This window comes from Lepidochelys olivacea, assembly GCF_965140295.1.
Source record: "Lepidochelys olivacea isolate rLepOli2 genome assembly, chromosome: 3".
Taxonomy (NCBI): Eukaryota; Metazoa; Chordata; order Testudines; family Cheloniidae; genus Lepidochelys; species Lepidochelys olivacea.
The window spans coordinates 112158788-112175164 of NC_140413.1; the positions used below are offsets into that span (position 1 = coordinate 112158788).

General features: G+C 41.6%; 1 protein-coding gene across 1 annotated transcript in view; it reads left to right on the forward strand.

The window, feature by feature from the left end:
* Positions 1-16377, forward strand: part of ADGB (androglobin) — a 222396-nt gene that overhangs the window by 198459 nt on the left and 7560 nt on the right. Inside the window, exons 30-32 of the mRNA XM_084623349.1 lie at positions 6376-6557; positions 8856-9011; positions 10570-10675. Of these exons, the coding sequence (XP_084479475.1) occupies positions 6376-6557; positions 8856-9011; positions 10570-10675 (444 nt within the window). The remainder of the gene's footprint in view (positions 1-6375; positions 6558-8855; positions 9012-10569; positions 10676-16377) is intronic.

The window sequence follows — 16377 nt, forward strand, 5'->3', positions numbered from 1 at the left end:
CTAGTAGTTTTCTTCCCCAGTGTAATTTTTACCCAGACGGACTCTGTCTTATCCATTCCATCGCTTCTTATTTCTTTACATTCTACCTCATCATTGATATACAATGCTACTCCACCACCTTTACCTTTATTTCTGTCTTTCCTAAACAGCACATACCCTTCAATACCTGTAGTCCAGTCATGACGACTATTCCACCCTGTTTCTGTTATCCCTATAATATCTGGTTTCACTTCCTGCACCAGTAGCTCTAGTTCCTCCATTTTGTTACCTAGGCTCTTCGCATTGGTGTAAAAACATCTTAATTTTTGCTGTTTGGCCTCGCTCACATTCTGTACCCTATTAGGCACGGTCATTCTACAGCCAGTATAACCTATTAGACTGGAATCCACACTGCCCTTCCTCCTTATATACATTCTCCTGCCCACGGCTGTATCCTTTCTTACTTCGTTTTCTTCCCTCTCAATGCTAAAATTTGGCAGATAGATTACCTGGACATCTCCCAACCATCTCCCCCAAATTCCTAGTTTAAAGCTCTCTTGATCAGTTGTTCCAGCCTCTATCCTAGAAGTCTATTTCCTTCCCTACTCAGATGAAGTCCATCCCAAGAGAACTGTTCTCTGTCCATGAATGCCTCCCAGTGGCCATACATCCCAAAGCCCTCCTTATAGCACCACTGCCTAAGCCATCTGTTGATAGTCATAATCTTGTCACACCTTTGTTGCCCTTCTCTAGGAACAGGCAGAATCCCACTAAAGATCACCTGAACCTCGATTTCCTTAAGTGTCTTTCCCAGCCTAGCATAGTCTCCCTTAATACTTTCCAGCGAGAATCTAGCCGTATCATTTGTTCCCACATGAAGGATAATTAGGGGATTCTTTCCTGCTCCCTTTAGGATCCTTTTCAACCTCAGGTCTACATCCTGTATCTTAGCACCTGGAAGACAGCACACCCTTCTATTCTCTGGATCAGCTCTGGTTACAGGCCTGTCTATTCCTCTCAGTAAAGAGTCCCCGATCACATAGTCCTGCCTTCTCTTGGTGACGTTGCTATTCTCCAGTCTATCCCCTGTTCCCTCTAGCTGCAAGTTCTTTCCATTCCTATTCTCCCTTGTAATCCTCTTCAACCCATCCTGTATCCTCCTGGAGCTCATATTTGGTGTAGTCTCCATTGACTCTTCCCCTTTTCCTATAGGACTAGCCACTCTTCTCTTCTTCCTTGCTTCAGTGACTACCACCTTCAGTGACAGCCACCTTCAGTGACTACCTGCTGAGCCCCTTCTTCATTTTCCAACTCTGCAAACCTGTTCTTGAGCTCTATTTCTCCTTCACTAGGCCGTCTTTTCCTGTCTGGTTTTTTTAGTCACATGCTTCCACTGACCACTTTCCTCACCCAGTCTCCCCTCAGAATTCCTCAGTCCTGCTTCCATATGCAAGTCTGAGCTTTTCCCTTCAGATACCTCATGTCTTTGCTCCATAATCTGCTCGAACCCCTTTCTAAACTCAACCAGACTTTCCACCTGCATCTCCAAACCTCGGATCTTTTCCTCTATCAGATGGCATTTCATGCAGACAAAACTCTTACCATGTACCTCCTCCAGGATCATGTACCTACCACAGCTTCCACATCCAGTCATCTTCATTGTGCCTTCCACTACATGAGTCACTCCCACTGCTGCCTCTGTATCTGTCATAGCCTTCCCACCTAAATCCTGTTAATCTGGGAAACACAAACCACACCAAAACCCCACCACCCACAGCAAAAACAAACCCCAAACAAGTACCACAATACAAACTCCCACTGAAACTCCCCTGTTTACAGCTCTGTTTGCTAGCTCCTGTGCCATACAGCTGTGTGTTTGTCTCTGTCTGAGGGATTGGAGCAAATGTGGTTGTATCTTAGATTGACAGAGCCAGAAGGGTACCCGAAGTTTCTTTGACACCATAGCTGACCAGATTCTCTGGCCAGGACCCTTCGCAGAGCTCAAAGTGCTCAGTTCCTTTGCCTCCTCATGGATTCCTTGCCCAAATGGATTTTTCTCTCTCCTTATCTTTCCAAAGTTCATTGACTCTGCTTCAAGAGGAAGGAAGTCTTCCCAGGCAGTCTCCATCCCCCATCAAGATTAAGTGGTCAGCTTTCTCCACTTGCTGTCCTGATGGCTTTGTTTAGGTTGCATGTTATTGTGCTTTGCTTAGTCTTTGGTCACACCTTCCTTAGTTTACATCAGAGACATAGTCCATCAGGTGAAACCACATTCCTTTGTCTGAAACAGGTGGCTTAGGCACTGCTTACCAAATATATTTTAAGAACATACTTCCAGCACATATTGATAAAGTCCTTTCTGGATTTACTGTACATACATCACACAAGAATATTAATGATAAGTGAGTTATTAATTTTCCAATTATAGATTACTTGCCATCTTTTGGGTATTTATCATGACAACAGTATGTCAACTGGCATTGGGGTGCTCTTAGGGTCACAGATTTGTGTGTGTGTGTGTTTAAGATAAAGGTAAAAAAATTGTATATGCAGCTGTAGCAGCCTCCACCCCTTATCATGAATCATCAGCATGGTCTCCTGAACCTGCAACACTGCAGCATAGTCTGCTACTATTTGAGCTGCCAGACTAACATAAACTGACTGTAGGAGAAGGCAGTTTTCCCAGAGTGGGAGGGAAGTGGATTGCTGGGTCCAGGCGCTGGGCTGAAGTCTGGTTAGGGGGAAGCCCTGCCTGGCCTGTCTCTCTCTCTCTCTCTTTCTTCTGCCCTTGGAGTTGGGGATCCTCCTGACTTGTTTGTTGCCCCAGAGGAGGGATTGTCCACTGAGGCCATGAGGTGAGTCTGTGGGAGGGGAATGTGGGGAGCCTAGTCCATATATCTCTCCCAACCTAGGAGGTGGGGAAATTTCCTGCCTGACATGGTGTTCTTTGGGATAAATGGGCCACTGGGGCCATGCACTGGGTTTAGAGATTTACAGTGGGTAGAGAACCAAGCCCAGCTGTCTTCCCACTCCTCTCTGACAGCTGCTCTGTGGCAGTTCTCTGATGCCCCAGTCTGCTATGGTGGTAGCATGAGCTCAGCCTTGGAATGTTCATTGATTTTTGACAAGCTTCCAGAAATTTCCTGAGGAACACAAGTGAGAGAAAGGAAATGGCAATTTTAATACTTTCATTCTCAGCCAAATTTGAATAGGATTTCATGGGACAAAGAAAAGGCACTGCCATAGCCCAGAGGGGTTACACCTCCCAGATTTAACAGGCCTGCTGCAGACAACGGGCATGTGAAAGCTGTTCAAAGACAAGGTCACAAGAAACCTTTATATTCTGCCTAAAGATATGGGGGAGTCTCCATCACTGGAAATCTTTTAATCAGGACTGGATGTCTTTCCAAAAGAGATGCTCTAACTCAACCAGAGCTAATGGGCTTGTTGCAGGAATCACTTAGTGAAATTCTATGGCCTGTGAAACAGGAGGTCAGACTGGATGATCTAATGGACCTTTCTAGCCTTGGCATTTATGAAATGGAAATTGTTATGCAATGTAAATATCGTACTTTCTACCAGAGTCCTCTATTCTCTTTTAATTAGTGGCTGTCAGTTATCAGTATCTGTTGCATCCAAGCTGCAGGGTTATAAAATGACCATGTTATGTCATTTAGTTTCCTATGATTGCCACAGGATCAGTGAGCTGGAGCCCACTTGTGTCCTTGTTGCTTTCCTCCATCGTGTCTCCCTCTTTTTTCCTATCCCATTAGGTTCCAGTTCAGCAAGGCACTTAAGCACCTGTTTAATTTTAACCATGTAAGTAGTAAGACTGGTGACTTGCTTAAAATTAGGCAGGTATTTAAGCACCTTACTGACTCAGGGTCTTAAGGGACCAGTTGTTGTACCCAGTGCAAGACCAGAACTACAACTCAGCCAGGTTCTGAGCCATTCCTGCAGCCTTTGGATCACTCTGGAGCACAACATAACAGAATCCCAGCCACACCCTGTTTAACCTTTACACCAAGAGTTTGGGGGGCAGGAATTGATGTAGACCTGCTTATGCCAGCCCTGTGCCACCCAGGGATTCCTTCTCACAGGGTGTTAGTTGGACCAGATTTACAGCTTCTTTCCACCCCTGGAACAATGCAAAGGGACTGTAAGCTGAGCCAAGAATCTGGCTCATAGTGTTCAGTGTTCATTTTTAGTAAGGTAGAGGTGCTTATTTAAAAACATGAGAAATTCATGTATTAGGTTCTACAAAGCATCCCCAGTAGCGATCTCTCGGCTGCCCATCACGGACGTCAACAAACTAAAATTCAGAACCCTTCAAGGTCTTTAAAGAAGTCAGCAAAAACTTGCAGCATCCAAAAATGCAGAAGACTGTATCAAGCATCATTTAGCTAATGGCACTGCCTGTCTCTAATGTATTCAGATAAATACAAACTTTGTATATATAAATATTTTATCTTTAAACGTTAATAATTCACAGAATAGTGCACATGCCCCAGCTTGATTTATTGTGGTAATATGCTATGGTAATAGGATATTAAATATAAAGTCATTAATGTAATGATATTGTAACTTCAAGTTATATCATCAATATTTATTTCATACTAGCATTTCCTCTAGAGTTTTTATTATTTTCAATATTTACAGTGATTGCTTTAATTTTTGCTTTCATTTGTTAATATGTGCTTCCGCGATTTTGAGTCAATTTAAGCTTAGCACTTCAGTGCCATCATATATTATTTAAATCTAGTATGAGAAGACATTTTTCTACATAATAAAAATAATATTTCAGACTGTATGCATTTCTCTGTTGTTTACTTATCTTTTTATAGTCCCATATAACCCAAAGAAGGAGACTGCTCCAGTCTTTCCACTGGCTTCAGTGGGCTTTGGATCTGACCCCATGGCAGGATGGCTTGCACTCAGTTGAAGGGGTGTAGGAGCACAGTTATGGCACTGCATTTGGCACTAAGGGCTTGTTTACATGTGGGATAATGCGCACACTATAAAGGGTGTGATTTCCAAAGTGCACTAAAGTGTTGAGCATTACTTAGTCGGTGTAGACCCTGCTGGTGCACACTGAAGATTCCCTAGTACACTTTACAGCTTTGTTTGAAACAGTACTGTGTAAAGCACACTGGGGAACCTTTAGTGAGCACCAGCAGGGTCTACACTGACCAATTGATGAGCAACATGTTAGTGCTCTTTAGGAATCACACCCCTGTAGTGTGCATACGCTACTGTGTAGAAAATCCCTAAGAAAGGGGGCTTTGTAACAAAAAGATTTCAAGAAATATTGATTGACAGGCTATAAAATAGTTACATTTTTCTTTACACTCTACCAATCTCCATTTCCCAAATAGGATTAACTATCTACCTTTTGTAATCAAATCTACATGTTCAACATAATCTTTCTGTATATTTCAAGGCATATGAATTGGTGATAAGATTCAGATTTCAAACTCAAAATTTTTTAGTTCTCTGAGACAGTTTGAGATCTAGCTCATTGTTCAGTTCAACACATAAATTGTGTGTGCTATTTTGAGTTTCTGTATTTTTCCTTTTTAAAAACAAGAATGTTAAATGCAAAAACATCTGCTAATGCACACATAGCTAAGGGAAGATACCTCAGGAAGTTCAGTTCTGATTTTCTCAGCATCATTTACTCTGACACACTGCCACATACACAATATTATGGTGCATACAGTAATACAAAATATGTTGGGATTGTCATCAGAGCCATAACTTTGAATTTCCTGATTTTAGTGTATATGAAATTCTTTAAAATGTTTCTTAATCATTGCAATATTTTGCTTTCCCTCTCTTCTGTATTTCCCATTTCACTCTCCATGCTTGTGGGCAATAAGAGGTGTAGCTTTACCCCACCCCACTTTACCCCACCCCACCGCTGCTGCATCAGGTGATATATGCTGCACCAAGTATTGGGCTCGCATAGGTGACATTCGTCTTGGAATGTGGTGGGGAACCAAGAGGAAGATTGTGGTTTTCTGAGTCATAGTTTGATTTCTGGGCTGCTCCTGGGTCAGTGAAACAATGCGCAGCCCTGCACACAGGGTTCATGGCAACACCACAGTTGAGCCCTAAGTAAGGTACTATTTAAGACAAATAAGGATATCAGAATCTGGCCCTTTCTAAGCCAAGTATTAAAGTTTTTCTTGCCCTAAGTTTATTTTTCTCCTTTTTCTGCCATACAATGCTAATTCAGTGCTTAATATCACAAAATCATTAACTGGTTTCTCTCTTTCTTTCTGTATTGTTGAATGGCTTTTCTGTTCCATCCCGGATATAATGTGGGGACATTTGTTCGCTGTTTGGCAATGGTGTTAAATAATTCATACAATCCTCACAACAATGTATGGATAGCACATGGTGACAAACATGATGAATACATTCCGGCAGTAAACCAGTATGGTTATAGCAATTTTGAAGGGGCAAAATCTGCAAGCACTCCTAAAACAACTAGAAAAACAAAAGATAAAGCAACTGAGAAGGCAGAAAAAGAAAAGTCCAGTAAAGATAAAACAGCGTCTAGACCAGAATCTCAGGTAAGAATAAATCCAGGAAGCCTGTAGATAAAGTATATGTGCAACCACAACATTTCCTAGATGTTCTTTGGCATAAAATTATATTAACTTTCCCTCACTTGGTGGTTCCATATTTACAAATAAATTGTGTCCTCATACAGAGTATAAAAGTGCTTACAGGCAGCTAAACCAGAATAACCAGGAATACATATATTTCTCTCTACCATGCTTTGTCTCCTTCCTAAATATGTAGAAATGTTAGACGATATATGTAAAATATGTTTATCTTGTATTATATGATTGATGTACTTGTTTGACTGGTCACAACAATATCATTTCGGAGACAAGCTACACCCAGCCCCTTTTGGAGATCCAGCCTCACTTATATGAAAGATATGTTGATCTCATGACTTGCACTTCAGGGGAATTCCTGGCCCTAGTACACAGCCTAAGCAGCTATGCAGTACTTGGGATTTCCACAGGGGCCCAAGAATGAAGAAAGGAGTCTTTCCACCACATCCAGCTTCAGGTCTGAAGTAGCTTTGGTGTTGGTTACAACCCTCCTATCAGGCAGCAAGACTGGCATGGCTGGTGGAGCCACTTAGTGGTAGATTTGCTGGCATTGCCCTGCCCACCAACTCCCCTCTTCTGAGGTAGCACAATGTAAGGGTTCTGTGGCATGCAAGCAGTGTTCGTCCCCTGCGGAGGCTGCTCGCATCCTGCCTGCTCATGTGGTCCTCCCTTGGCCAAGGGTGGGTAGGCAGGATTTGTTCCTTTTGCAAAAGAGCAAAACACCAGTATATCAATTATCTGGTGCAAGGCTGCTGTCAGACTTTCAGATCTACAGTATACTGTTATTTTAAGAGACCCATGATGCGGAGCTGAGAAGAGTATTTGACCATTATAGTGCATCTCTTTTATTTTGAAAATTCGATGTTTTGCTCACAAAATGGACAATGTTCTGATAACTGAAACACTACTGTAAAATCCCCTCGTGAACGCAAACACTTAGGGAGAAAACGTGATTTGTGTCAAAGATTGATCAGTTTGTAGAAAGCTTCAGATCTTTCAAAACTTTTTTAAATTGCTCCAAGTGCTAATTTCTTTTGTTTCTAAAAACTTTCATAATTTCTTAAAATTAAAAAATATGTATAATTAAAAGATTTTAAATGACCATAAGATATGTGCAAACTGACAAAAGCCAGCTTACACCCATGGAATTGACTTCATTGGAGCTACTGCCAATATACACAGGTATAAGTAAGAGCAGAATCAGGCCCAGTAAATTCCAGATCAACAGTGAGCCAAGTCATTAAAATGGAATGAGGGGCAAAAGTAAAGATAAACCATTTTTAGCATACAATCTTTACTAAATGGTCTAATTAACCTTTATAGATTGCAGATACTCTAATTCCCAAGGAGGGAAACGAATGATAATTCATCCTTTAGTGGTATCATTTTAATTGTAATCATCCTTCTACGGGAAACCCATAGGAGGGAGTTAAAGTGAAGGATGTCTCCATGAGGTTTTCATGCAGAATTTCTCCCTAATTGTTCTGAGAGGCCTCTTCATATACCTACAGCTTCATGTGGGGGAGGTGGGGGAAATCCATGCTAACTATGGGATGCATCTTTAGCATTGTCCCCTGGTCCTTGGCGGTACAGCTTCAATGAAGCCACACTGTCAGGGCTTCTGCAACTGCAGATGTTGTCCTCAGAAAATCTATAGAACCTCCAACTGTGTTAGATGTCTACCATCAGCTCCGCTGGGAATGGGAAAAGACATGTCCACCTCCTCCCTGCATGTATCTTGACTGTTCAGCGAGCCCTTCGTAGGATGTAGGCAAAAGGTGACAAGCTGCTACAGAGGTGGCTGAGACTCTTTCTATTCAAAAGGAGCTCTGCACCTGAACTGATCAGGCACAATTGGCTTCTTAGTCAGAAAATTACCATCCTTTTCCAAAATGATTATCTCATTGGTAAGCTAGTGTCAGTGAAAGACATTTATTTTTAACATTGATATACTTGAAATGGAATAAGAGAACTTTCATGATGATTTAATTCCAGCCATCTGGTGTGCAGTCACTCCCTACTGAGTGTGAGCATACCTGTGAACATCAGAGGATGGCATGAATAAAAAAGAGGCTTCCTTTGGCAATCACGCTCTACCAAGCAGTGAATATTAAAAGTGTGCAGGACTCTCAAAAAAGTGGGAAATTATCAAAGAGCAGAAAAAAATGACTAGATCCTAAAAAGAAATAATGACTGTAGACTAACCAATAAGTTTAGTTCACTGGCTTTGCTCCATTCCACCTTCAGCAATCTGATCCGAACAAACCTTACTGGATCTTGCGTCTCGTCATTGAACAGAGTGAGGCAGAGGTGCTGGAACTGAAGAAAGACACAGAGAGAGCAGATGAGATCAAAGCCATGAAACAAGCATGGGAGTCTGCAGAACCAGGAAGAGCTGTCAAGGTAATCGGAGCTCATCCTATTACAGTTACATTGTGTAAAAAGTCCCAAGGGTGGTTTGTGTCAGAACAGTACCAATTAGGAGCTCTGCATTCACTCCCCAGAAAGAGGGACAGTGTTGCACAGTTTAAAGAGTGAGAAGTACCCATGGGAGTCAATTAACGGCCTTCCCCTGGGGACAGACCTGTAAGGAAATGCTTCATATCCATTACTTGGGTCCTACTCCTGCAATCAGACTCACACAGCCCAATCCTTGCACCTGTGAGCATCTGATTGCAGAAACATGGCCCAATTTCATAGAGATAGATTTTGAAAAGCTTACTGAGGAAAAACATTGAAGTCAGGGGTAGTTCCTGCCTGAGGAAAGACTTTGGGATTTGGCCCAGAGTAAAGAGTGTTTTTTATTTATTAGTTTATTACTACTTTTTACTGTTGCTAAATCTAAATGAAATGCAAAAGCAATTTTTAGAGAATTTTTTTAATTTTCCAAAAAACAGATCATAGTATTAAGAATACAGTCCAAACTTCTACAGAATCTCTCATTGACTGTTAGTGAGTAGCACTTTAAATTCTGGTTTTTGTCAGTGTTCTGTTCTTTATGGTTAACAACAGGTTGTTTTTACTGTGTAAGTGCTAACAGTTAAACAGTATCAAAAGATTACAACAGTAATTGCTTAATCTAAGGGGGAAAAGATATTTGTTTAAATATTTATTTGTATTGCTGATTTCTTATGTCAGTTCACACGCTGACACAACATATGTTATATGATGCCATAACAGGAGGAAAGGCAATGTGTAAAACAGGCTTTGTTTCTCCAGATATATTTGCAGGTAACCCAGCACTAGATCTGTGTAAAAAATCTCAGTTTTTGCTTCCTGCCTCAGGAAGAGTTATAGACAACAGCCTAATGATGCATTGTTTATAGATGCTCCAGACAGCATTAGTATCATAAATGTGGCATATACTGTATATATTCAGTATGCAAAGACTTGTAGTGATAAAAAAGTCAGCCACTTGAGTTTTAAGCTGTTATTAAAATTTTATTGCATACTCTTGGTTTTAGTGAACCACAATCATGAGGACTTATTTAGGGACTCCTGCCCATTCACTTAAGGTGCACTTGACATAAATAGCAGTGTCACTTTATTTCCCATGAGTATGGCATGTTAAAACTAAATAACAGATGTTTTTAAAACATATATTGAAAAACTGAATGTCAGATATTGACAAATTGTTATTGCTTCAGAGAAGATTTAAGCAGTGCCCATCTAGAGTATATTTGTGACACAAGTCACTCTCCCATATTTATCCTTTTTTCAGTGGCTCACTAATCAGCCATGAGGGATGACTTTCTTACTTATCAAAACAAAACTACTCACCAATAATCATAAATCATATATCAACCCTTACTAAGGGTTTACTAGAGCTAAAAATTCCTTTAAAAAGATTTCTTGCATTATTTGTTAGTTTCCTTTTTTAAAAAGATTCTTTGACATTTAAAATAGTTTGCAGTACTTCTATTTTTTAATTATCCAGACTAAATCATTTTTTGTTTTCTAGGCTTTTCAGGAACGTATGCACTTTGTTAATAAGTGCACACAGAAGCCCACAGAGCCCACAGCTGAGCCTGAAAGAGTCAGTGTTGCGCTGGGTCCAGGGGAAGGAGGTATGTGTATAACTTTTCTGCAAAACAAGTTGTCCTACCTAGAAGAATTCTAATTTAAAGTTATTCAGAAAGAGTAATTACATGGCAGGCAGGAGGCTGCAGAAATGAAAATTCTGGGCCAGAATTTATCTAGTACAGACTTTTCTGTGATGCATCCTATATTATGGCCTATGCATGTCTTAGCCTATTTTTTAATACAGACTTGTGATCCTAGGAGATTAAACATCCCATCGTGCATTATTCTTTTGATCAGAACAACCTTTCTCATTAAATGCTGATGGCAAATGGATAACATAGCTCTCATCAAAATTGTTCAGTGCACATTGGGGTTCTAACTAGTAAACGCTACTTTAGTTATTTGTGTACGTTCATTGCAAAAACACATACCCTATTGAACTATGTCTGATGTAGAGGTCATAGCTGTAGAAATATTAAAAATGAATTCAGAAGCTGAAATAGTCACCATGATTCAAGGACATTACTATTTCTTGATGTTCATTTTCTGTTTTAATGTAATGCTTCTGAAAAGGGCCAGACTGACCGTTCTGGAAAGTGACGTACTAGCCACAGAGCATATGCAGCACATACTGTAGCAGCACAAGCTTCTCCACAGACTCTACAAACGTCATCCAACTTTCTGGCAGGGCATATTTCTAGGGGTAGCTCAGTTTCCATTTCCTAACAATCTCTGGACTCTGTGAGAATTCCAACAAGAGTAAAATTGTCCTGGTGGTTTTTTTGTTGCAGCACCTTGCTGCTAAGAATAGTACTGAGATCAGCCCACCAGAGAGTACACAGTATCAAATACCAACCTGATTGTAACAACATTGGTCTCTGTGAATTTGGGTGGAATTCAAACGTGTGACTAATATGTGCACGAATCAAAAATATGTCCACACCCACTCATTAAACTGTTAACACTAATACATTGCCAAATAGGAAAATAATTCTTAACTGTATATATCAGAACATAAAGCCCAAGAGATTGTCACCTAGCCCACCATGTCTTGTGCTTTATAGGTATACTGCAATAGCTACTTCTTACATTTTAAATGGAGTTAAATCTCGAATTTTTATTTCCTTGTATATTAGGTTGTAGAACAGAGTCCCCATAATTAATAGTTATCCTGCAGCTGCTTTTAGGATGAGTTTCCCTTATCTGGAGAGAGAGACACCTGATGTCTAGACTTCTCCTACAATATATACAAAATGTTGCTGTCTTACTGCTGGCCATTTAGGTTTGTACAAGAGAGGCAATTTTAAATTTAGCAGTGGTTTTCAAACTGAGGTACGTGTACCCCTAGGGTTACGTGAGCTCTCATCATGAGAAAAATCCTGAAATGGCGAACTTATCCCTTACAGACCTTTTTTTTCTGTTTTCATAGGTATATTATAACCCTATTTTAGATGGGGGGTATGTGGTAGACTACATTATTTGGAAAGGGATATGCAGCCTAAAACGTTTGAAAACCATTGTGTTAAGGAATACACAGTAATGAAAAAAATCTGGGCAGCATTTCCAGCAGATTAATTTTCTGAGTAAAATTGTATCATACTCATTCAGTAAATTCGAAATGTTGATCATATGTTTCATTTATCCTGAACCTGCGGATTGCCCCCCTTACTTGACACACATTTATTATTTTTAAAACCACAGCTATATTTCATACATTTAATACAGTTCAACTGTTTTGGGTCTGGAGTGCTCAGAACATGAGTGCAACATGATCATTTGATTAACATGGTCACCAACCATGTACTGAATGCCAAAATTTGAACTAAATTGAGCATTTACGTTCTGATCCAAAGACTCTTGAAGTAAATGGAAGACTTTCTGTTGATTTTGATGGGTTTTGGATCAGTCCCTTAAAGAGTGGCAGTTGGAGAAAGGGGCCTTTGAGAGCATTTTTGTGTGCATTATCTTTGTAAATGTTGTTTTGTTCTGGAGAATAATTATCTGATGAATAGCCCCAAAGGCACTTACAATTCTTCATTTAGCACCCTTGCTAGACCACCATGTAGAAGGCTCCTTCACTACCCATATGCTGCATGCTCAACCCCCCATGCACAGTACCATAGGCCAGCTACCACAAATAAGGTACAGTAGGCCACAGCCAGCTGATACTCTGGGGGAGTGGCTGTCCTGGTAAAGTCCATCTACCATGAAATTTGTGTGGGAGAAGGAAAGGAAGGTGGTATAGTTCTTGTACACAAGGCTATATTAAGGCATAAGCACTGTAGACCTGGGTCTAGGGCTGCAGCTCCTGGAGTCATGGGATGACATCAGGAATTCAGCTTTAATTTTTAAAAAAGTTATTTTTCTAGCCCTCATGCTTGCAAAGAAAAACTTGAAATGTGAATCAAGTGTAACTGATGTAGTATCACTTGCCTGGCTCTGCAGACAGCCTGCGAAATAGCTCTCTGAGACATATGAAGTGGGACATGAACTCTCTGACAGGCAGGAACATCTTAATGGAACATCTTGTTGCTTTCCAGGGCCCTCGTCAACACTACCCCAGCAGAGGACCGTGGGCTAGGAGGAGAAGAAAATCTCCTTTCTGCCGTCCTGTCTTGGCTTTGCTGGGCTAGTGATGGAAGACGCCTCCCCACGCTGCTCTAGTGGGTAATAGCTGAGGCCTTCAGGACAGACAACAGTCCTTTTAAAAACAGAGACTAGTGATCCAGGGAGGGGAAAGTCCCAGTTTGGCCAAAGAGAAGTGATGGTCCCCACCCAACACTAACCCAGGCCAGGGCTCTTGTGTAGGTGGCTTCTCCTTCCCACTCGGGGAAGGGCCACAAGGGGACCAAGATCGGCTTAATCTGGCCATGTTTGTATTTAAGATTAAAAATTCAACAGCTGAAAAAGACGTCAGCAGTAAATGAAAATGTTGTGCTCTCTGCCTGATATAAACAGGAGAGCAAGAACAGTGAAGCTTTCTCAGTAAATTAAACTCTCATCAAACCAAAACAATCTTGGCTCATTTAATCCTATTGTCACAGAATGACATAGTGTTGTGCACAAGTTGTGTAATAAAAAACACAACTGATATCAACCTGAGGGAAAGTTGGAGTTGTAAAGAGATGAAGCATTGAACATGCATAGATTTTAAAATATCCTGTTTAAAATCTTGAGTTTTATTCAAAGTTTTGGAACAGGTACAGAGAAGGGCTACTAGGATGATCCGAGGAATGGAAACCCTGTCTTATGAAAGGAGACTCAAAGAGCTTGGCTTGTTTAGCCTAACCAAAACAAGGCTGAGGGGAGATATGATTGTTCTCTATAAATATATCAGAGGGATAAATACCAGAGAGGGAGAGGAATTATTTAAGATCAGTACCAATGTGGATACAAGAACAAATGGATATAAACTGGCCATCAGGAAGTTTAGACTTGAAATTAGACAAAGGTTTCTAACCATCAGAGGAGTGAAGTTCTAGAACAGCCTTCCAAGGGGAGCAGTGGGGGCAAAAGACATATCTGGCTTCAAGACTAAGCTTGCTAAATTTATGGAGGGGATGATATGATAGGATAGCCTAATTTTGGCAATTAATTTATCTTCAACTATTAGCAGTAGATTTGCCCAATGGTCTCTGATGGGATGTTAGATGGTGTGGGATCTGAGTTACTACAGAGAATTCTTTCCTGGGTGTCTGGCTGGTGAGTCTTGCCCACATGCTCAGGGTTTAGCTGATCGCCATATTTGGGGTTGGGAAGGAATTTTCTTCCAGGGCAGATTGGCAGAGGCCCTGGGGGTTTTTCGCCTTCCTCTGCAGTGTGGGGCACGAGTCACTTGCTGGAGGATTTAAACCCTGAAGTCTTTAAACCACAATTTGAGGACTTCAGTAGCTCAGACATAGGTTAGCGGTTTGTTACAGGAGTGGGTGGGTGAGATTCTGTGGTCTGCGTTGTGCAGGAGGTCAGACTAGATGATCATAATGGTCCCTTCTGACCTTAAGGTCTATGATTCTATGATGAGCAGTTCTGTGAATTCTATTTCCCTCTCCGCCTTAACAGGAACTTAGAGTCAAGTAATTAGAATGGAAAATAGGGAGTTTAGATATGCCAGCTTAGCAATTTAGATTTCAGTAGTGATTTGGGCCTTCAATTTAATTTAATTTTATTTCTTGCTATTTATTAATTGAGTTTGTCATTTTACCCATATACGCAATTTAGGAGGATCATCCAGCAGGGGAGAGCAATTTTTTTTAACAGAATGAATGCACATTTAGCTTTTCATATGAAGCATTTCAAAACTCTTTTTAAAAATTAATTTGAAACAGCTACAGTTATCTGCAAATACTGACACAAAAGCTTCCAGCCTAGGAGTAAAATCTTTTAATGCTCAAGCACTATCTTTCTTGTTGCTGGGGAGAAAATTCCAATAATATCTTTAAAAGCCTCTTGTTGGTTGCTGTATTAAATAAAGGAACCAGATACTTTCATAGAAACAAACTATAGTGAGCACCATTACATCTTGAAATTTACCCAAGTACTTGTAGTCAAATTTGCCACAACTTTTGCAGCATTTCATAGTCAAAGTAAAAGGAATACAGCAAATACCACAGTGTAGGGTTTATACAGTGGTGTGGTTAACATCACCCTGGTGGAAGCCATGACCCCGATGGATAACTACGTGCTGGCCAATAGTCCAGTCTCACCGACATCGAGGACAGGGGCCCCCAGAACCAGGACACCGAACCCTAGCAAGGACCATGCTAGGAGAGGAGGCTGAAGGTGGCTGAGCCAGCTGCCCCCCTTTGGATTGCTCCCACCCAGAGGACATGACCAAGGTGGAGCAGTGAGGGGACCAGGATTGCCAAGGAAAGGGGTATGCCCCACTTGGAGACCCTACGGCCCCAGAAGGGAACCAGCCGCCTCTGACCCCGAAGGGGAGCTGCTTCGAGTGTGCACAGGAAGGGCATGTTAGGCAGGAGTGTTCCTTTATGGATTGTAGCTATGGCCAGGCATGGATGGCAGGCACGAAAGATTGTAAGTGGGGCCCAGCCAAAATGCTGCTTGCAGGTATTGGTCAAAGAGCTGAAGAGATGGGCCTGGTAGTCTCTAGGTTTAGCCAAACCATTGTACGGGCAACCATGATAGAGTCTCCCAATATGCTAGATGCTCCGACTCTACCCTGTGACAAACATGCTGCTGAGGGTAGGAGGTCACATGGAGACTTGCCGAGTCAGCCTGGCAGCCACCCTGACCTACTTGATCCTTTTAGGGCAAGCCTGGAAGTGGATTAGGGAGCTCCTCAAGCACTGGAGCAGGAATCCCCCACAGAAAGCAACCCAGAGCTGAAAATGAGCAGGCTTATGGGTCAAGATATGGCAGAAGACCCTGGAGGAGGGCTCCTCTGGATAGCCAGGGACACCAACTCAGCAGCCTGCTAGCTCTAGGGACAAGGAAGTAAGTCATGATTGGCTTACCAGAAGATGAGGACTTTGTGTGGGAACAACAAGAGGACTAGACACTAAGCCACACCTGGGAGCAGGTGGCCATCTCTGATGGGGAGGAAGGCGAAACTCAATGGGCAAAGCAGTGGCCCCCACTTCGAACTCTGGAACAAGCAGCTTTACTGAGTCATGAGAGACCCCCAAGTCCCCTCCCCCTCCCCCGCAAGTGATGGCTACTGGTACCCAAGAAGTTCTGCTGGAGGTTACCACACTTAGGGAGAGAAAAGACACTGGAGAGGGTGGCC